This window comes from Tenrec ecaudatus, chromosome 6 (genome assembly GCF_050624435.1).
Source record: "Tenrec ecaudatus isolate mTenEca1 chromosome 6, mTenEca1.hap1, whole genome shotgun sequence".
Lineage (NCBI taxonomy): Eukaryota > Metazoa > Chordata > Mammalia > Afrosoricida > Tenrecidae > Tenrec > Tenrec ecaudatus.
The window spans coordinates 15,137,568-15,143,979 of NC_134535.1; the positions used below are offsets into that span (position 1 = coordinate 15,137,568).

Genomic DNA, 6,412 nt, shown 5'->3' on the forward strand with positions numbered 1-6,412 from the left:
GGACCGATCACAATGATCTACATATAAACCCCTCCCGGGGGGATGGACAACAGAAAAGTGGGTGAAGGGAGACATTGGTCAGTGTAAGACCAATTTATCAAGGGTTCATGAGAGAGGAAGGAGGGGGAGTGAGGGAAATGAGCTGATACCCAGGGCTCAAGTAGAAAGAAAATGTTTTGAAAATGATGGCAACATATGTGTAAATGTGCTTGACACAATGGAAGCATGTATGGACTGAGAAGAACCGTACAAACTCCCAATAAAATGATTTTAAGAAAGAGAAATACAAGAGGGCTTCAAAGGGTTCATAGAAACAAGCGCCACTATCTTCCAACCACATCTTTCCACGAGCTTTCTGTAGCCCCCTCGTGGTTAAAAACATTCCCAGTTCAAAGGTTCAGAGCCTTACCTTTAGCTTCTTCTTGGAAGAATTCCTGACCTGAGCAGCAATTTCTTCCTCTTCCCTTAGGAAATCTTTGTAAGAACGTTTCTTTTCTCGCTGGCTCCGGCCAGCTGCCAGCCCTATGTCCTCCAAGCTGTGATCACCGTCAAAGCAATCTGAGGAACGGGGGTTCATTTGGGAAAAGAAATGAGAGTCAAGTTAAGTAAGGATCAGAGCAGCATGCTCATACCGAATGCCACGGTTCCTGATTTCTAAAGGAAAGCACTGATCCAGTACGTCCACTGCAGTACAGGCTAGGTCCAAGGGGGCAAGAATGTATTTCTTGATGGAAGGCTGCAGGTACAAGAACCGAACCCGAAGAAGCACTGCTTCCACACTATGCAAGGCCCAATGTGCATCCTCAGACACGGTTTCTTAGTTGTGATTTGGTGGGTGGCCACGGACTTGCAGAGGTGAAGCTGGGAAGGATAAGGATTCATGTGCTGCGCTGGGCTGCGGGAGTCCAGTATGTGATGCCTATCCTCAGATTCCTGCACACTGGAGCTGGCAAGGACCAAGAGTGCTGCCGGGGATCACCCCCATATGCTAGACTGCTGTTGCAGACTCACAGGCTGGAACCCCTGTCTTGTTTTTCGTTTCCATGGGCCCAGCCTGGGGGTGTCGTGGAGGACGAGTATCATTAATAGCGCTCTGGACCATCACCTGGGAGTCCAAGCTGTGGTGCCCAGTCCTGGTCACTTATGTCCACGGGCTGCAAGGGTAGCAGAGGATACCCCCTTTGGAATGCTTCTCAGATTAAGGGTCATACCTTCTGTCTTCACGGAGTCATCATAAGCCATGGCGGTCCTGCAGGGCCTTTGAGAATGTCACTGTGCCCCGGCTCCTTCCCGTCTACTGGACCAGGTCTGAGAAACAAAGAAGGAAAACCCTTCTGTCACGTGAATGCACTGTGGAGAAGTAACCTTGCAGGTGGAATGTGTGCTGATCCAAGGGCCGACTGGAAGGGCAGCGAGAAATAAAGGAGTGTCTCGTCACCTCCTCATTCTGTTTGTCAGTCGCGTGGGGAGGAAACTTCAGGAAGCATACTAGGCTTAGCTTTGAATCAAGAGTTACGGGTGGGGCTTGGGAAAGTATATAAAATACCTCCCCTCTAAAAACACTTTGCAACTACAGAGCGTTTCTGAAATGCCGACAAGAGTGATCACACGGAGACAGAGCAAAAACAGACACTGGACACTCTGGTTACCCAACACACGCACAGGCCATGCAGGTTATAGAGGGACACAGACCACGACATCACACTGGGTGGAATGGTGACACAAGATGAGATTTCCATTTAAATAGGCATGCTGACATTATAGGGGTATGAATGACCTTTAGAACATTCTTCCCCCCACCTGTATTTTATGGGGCTAAGACTTTGCTCCAATTCCCATGAGTAAAAAAGCAGATGAACTTCTGACACTAGTTGGCTATGTAGCTTGCAACACTTATCAAACAGCTTTTTATATAGTTTTGATTAGATGAAAGTCTGGGTGAGGTAAAAATATGGGAGACTTGCTATTTGTCTACAATTTTTTATGATTTTCACTAATTAGAAGAATTACTATGATTTTAATGCTATATAGTATTAAATGTGTTAAAATTATTATATTTTACACTCGGGTACATATCAATTCTTACTTTGAAGATAACAAGTGATAGAAACTGCTCTTCAAATGTCTCAAGTCCTGCAGGAATGGTCTTTTAGATAAACTTAAAATTTTTTTTTTACAAAATAGACTGAAGATGCTCTCTTCCAGCCAGGAAAATGTTTAGAAGTTGACTGATGGGTCATATATTTGTTTTATTTCCCCTTCATTATTATAGCAGGACTTACTTCAACAGGGCATTAATAACTAATCCCTTGAGGTAGGTGTGGATGGTACTGAAGTGTAAAACTTCTGTCAAAGTATGGATTCTATTAACCAGGGAAAGTTGCTTGAGTTAAATGAAACATTTAAAAGATTTATTTGTGCAAGTCAGATACAATAGCAGGCACAGAGAAGCCTATATTGAAAACAGGAGGAAAACAAAGATTAGAAGAGTGATTTACAAGAGTAAGAAACAAAACATTAAAAAAAAAAAAAGCAGCAGCAACTACCCATCCTTACGCAGTGGCATTCAGAATGGTCTTGGTCAGAAGAACAACAGCTGGAAGTGAACCAGAGGAACAGGACTGTCTAAAGGTAAACCTGCGACTTCCTTGCTCAAGGGAAGCTTTCATAGGAAGTGAAGGAGCTAGAAATGTATGGGCAGGCCTCAAGTAGAAAGATACATTGTAGCTAGTTTTCCATAGTCCAGCATTAAGTATCCAACTTTCTCCAATGGATACTGCTGACTTTCCATTCTATCCATTCAAGTGCTGCAGTTCAAAACTGAGTGGAGGGCAGGGCAGAGGGCGGAGCATAGAGGAAAGTCACAGGATAGTAGACCCAGTTATTTGGAAATTGTATGTCCTTTCATTGGCACCAATATATTGAATTTTTAAGGAAAACAACATTGATTTCTGTATGCAAATAATGCCAAGAAATAGTAAATTTTGAGGCTTAATGCTCTTCATGACAAACAAATTTTAATGCTCTTCATGACAAATGCTTAATAAGGGGGAGGGGGAATTCTTACTCACAACATAAATATGGCAGCCAATCTGTCAATGACAAATCGCAGTTCTACATGTCAGGCCAAGGAGTTTCTTTCCCTTTGGTAACTCTCTCAGAATAGGATGAGAGAAATCAGGAACTGTGACTGCCTGGACTCAGAAAAGGCGCTTGTGGTTGAAACACAGCCAGTGGACTGTTAACGTTGTGGGAGGAAAATATTCTGAGCTGTTGCTCACGGGGCACAGGGCAAGACAGAAACGGGGGCCAGGTTAGCATTAGGTCTTAGACCTTGGTCCGTCACTGTTCCGTTTTTCTTGAAAATCAACTGAAAAGGATTTTATAAATGACAATATTAAATCACCCTATAGAAAAATGGGAGAGGCCTATAGGCAAGTCCAATTCACTGAAGAATTGGGGCAGCTAACAGCTTGAAAAAGAGAAACCCAATACAAGGGTCTCTATCAGTCACTGCTGGGGAAGGCCTATGAGCCCTTAATGTCTAGTTCCTTTAAACTCAGGATATTATTGTAGCACAAGCTCTAACTTTGGTTGCTGACTCATGAAAGAAAGGTAAGACATCTCAAGCAACAGCGTGGAAGAAAGGCAGTTGAGGGCGCAGTTAAAGAAGATCAGATTAGTGCCTGATACTCCTTCCAAGCCGCAAACATGACCCAGGAGAAATCTGTGGTTCAAGGGTTGGCAGTTAGTGGAGATGAAAATTCTTAGGTTTGATTTTCACATGAGAAAACACAAAGGCCATAATTACATTCGATGTTGGCAAATCTTAAACAGGTGTTAAAACCCGTTTTCCTGAGTTCCATAATCTGAAAGAGTTGTTAAAGTTCAACTTTGCCAACGTCAGGAGGTGGGGTCAGTTTTACAAAAGGCTTGTCTCAGTGTGCTGAGAAATGACAAAATAACTTCATTATTTAACAGTTTGTGAAAGTAGGAAACATGTCATTATAAATATATTCATACATATGTGTATGAATATGCAAATTGTGGCACATCTCTTGGGTGCTTTTTTAACCCCTTCAGGACAAGGAAAGGGAAAGGCGGGCCTGCTCTTCTTCTTACAGAAGAATTTATAACTTTTCTGGAACAGGCTCTGGGGATGCTCACTTTGGGGAAAAGCTAAAATCCCTCAGCTAGGGTGCTTGAAAGATACAAATGATAAATACTGGGGCGGGGGGTGTGCAAAAAAAGTTTGAGAAGGGGATCTTTTCAGGTGACCGAAGCCCCACTGATCACGAACACGTTTTGTTTCTTTGTGCAGAATGAAGACTACTGAAGGAGAAGGAACCAAGTCAGCCGCCCAGAGACAACAGGGTCCAGTCAGGGAGGTGCGCTTTGTCCCAGGTTCCACGGTCTCTTCTCCCAATGTTCTTTCCAGGAACGACTCAGATCGCCGGTGGAAAGGGGAAGGTGCGCATCCAGTGGTTGCCAGTTTTCCGACTGATTGGTGCCGAAGGTGTGCGCCGCTTCTAGATTCGAACAGGTGAAGCCTTTTTGCGCCTCCAGTCTTGGACCCAACTCAGCATTCTTGCCATTCCCTTCTTGCGGGACCTACCTCTGTACCTGCAGCACTCACAGCCCCTGCCAGCTCCGGGGGCCGGCGGAGGAGCCTGGGCTGGGGGGCTGGATCTTCTCAGGGCCCCGCAAGGAAGCGGACCCACGGCCACCGCACACGTGGGCTGACAACACACATCCTACAGAGCCGGGATACACGTTGACAAGCCCGGTCCACTCCTGGCCCGCGGCTTTTCTGCTGGACTCCGTGGTGCGTGCGTGCGTGTGTTAAATTTTTTTATGTTGGAATTTTATTCTTTCCGGGAGGGGTTATCCCCAGCCAGCAGCTCGGGCATCGGGCTGGAGGGAGATGGCGATTTCTTCTGCTTCGCAGGGTTTAAAATGAAGAGAATCGACAAGCAACCGCTGCGAGGGGACGCGGGCCCGCACCCGAGGAGAGCGCGCCAAGGCACGCTCCAACTGGGGCGCACGCAAAGAATACACACGATACCGGGTCATGGATATACAAAGAGCCCCCCAGGACCCCGGTCTCGGCGGTCCCCCACGGAAAGCCAACGGGACTCCCGGCGGGTTGGCAGCAACAGCTAGTGCAACAAAGCTCTGCAAAGAGGAAAAGAAGAGAGCGCCTCGCATCCTCTCCTGCCAGCCGAGGACCCAGCCCTCCCGCCGCGCCGGCCGCGGGCCCCTTGCCCCGTGACAGCGCCGGGACCCCGCATCCCGCGTCCAGCCCCGCGGTCCCCACGCCGGTGCCCGCGTCCTCGGCGGCCGCGCCGAGCCCCCGAGGGCGGGGACGGCGGGCAGGGGGAGGGGCGGCCCGGCCCGCAGGTCCCCGGGGCGGCCGCACGCCCCCTCCCGGCCCCGCAGCTTTCCCGCCTTCCCAGTTTGAACAGCGCCCGCCCGCCTCCCTCCTTCGGCCCGCGCCAGCCCATTCCCGGGGGCGGGCTGCGGCCGCTACTCCAGTCCCCGGCTTGGCCCCCGGGCTAGGCCGCGGCGGGCCTGGGGCGCGCCCGGGGCGGTGTCGCGGGCCCAGGACGGCGGGTGGCGGCCGGGCGGGGCCGCTGCCGTCTCCGGGTGGGGGCCCAGCCCGGCCTCGTGGGGGCTCCGCTCGCCGCTACCTTCACTCGGCTCGCTCGGATCCCGCCTCAGCGCCGCCGACCGCCGCCATCTTGGAGAAGGAGAGAAAAGCGCGAGCGGCCAGGCAGCCTCAGTCGATCCCAGAGCGCAGGCTCCGACTCGGGTGGGGGAATCCCGCCCGAGAAGGAGCGCCGAGCATATCGAATGAAGCGCTGAACTTGCTGCGCTTCGAAAGAGTTAGAGGAATCTACTCGGTGCTAGGAGGCTTGGGCTAGAAGCTTTACGGACTATCATGTATTTCCACGATATCTCTGCGACGTGGACTTGATCGAATAGTTTTGCAGCTATTGGCCCGGAGATAGTAGGCGACTTGTCCAAGGACACTACACAACTACTCAGGTCGTTGCAGTAGGGGAGCAAGACTCTTTCTTTCCCCAGTGCATTACCTATTCCCCCCAAAGACTACGCTATTTCCTCCCAGATATTTTTAAGTCGTTTTTTATCACTTTTTATCACAGTTATTCACTTCTGAGATTCATGCAGATTAGTAGCCGTGATGATGGGTATTTGGAATTTGGAGTCCACGTTTGGGTGTTCGGCATAGCTGCAGTGGAGGTGGGAGGCTCAGAGAACACATCTTTGCAAAAAATGTACTGTAAATAATTCTCATGGTGGCCCATATGCATTTAAATTATTTGCTCTTAAAACCAGAAACAGTCTGCAGAAAGATGAAGAGATGTAACGTTTAGGAGAGAATTTTCTG

The 6,412-nt window shown here is 49.1% G+C and overlaps 1 protein-coding gene across 4 annotated transcripts in view; it reads right to left on the bottom strand.

Moving 5' to 3' along the window:
• Positions 1-5,769, bottom strand: part of HMGXB4 (HMG-box containing 4) — a 43,902-nt gene extending 38,133 nt beyond the window's left edge. Inside the window, exons 1-4 of one of the 4 annotated variants that reach the window (XM_075551014.1) lie at positions 5,691-5,755; positions 4,616-5,175; positions 1,212-1,308; positions 410-558 (exon numbers count right to left, since the gene is read on the bottom strand). In XM_075551014.1, the coding sequence (XP_075407129.1) occupies positions 410-558; positions 1,212-1,242 (180 nt within the window). In that variant the 5' untranslated portion in view covers positions 1,243-1,308; positions 4,616-5,175; positions 5,691-5,755. Of the gene's footprint in view, positions 1-409; positions 559-1,211; positions 1,309-4,615; positions 5,176-5,690 lie in introns of all 4 variants that reach the window. The other 3 variants (XM_075551013.1, XM_075551015.1, XM_075551017.1) reach the window with 3 other exon arrangements.
• Between the last annotated feature and the right edge of the window lie 643 nt (positions 5,770-6,412).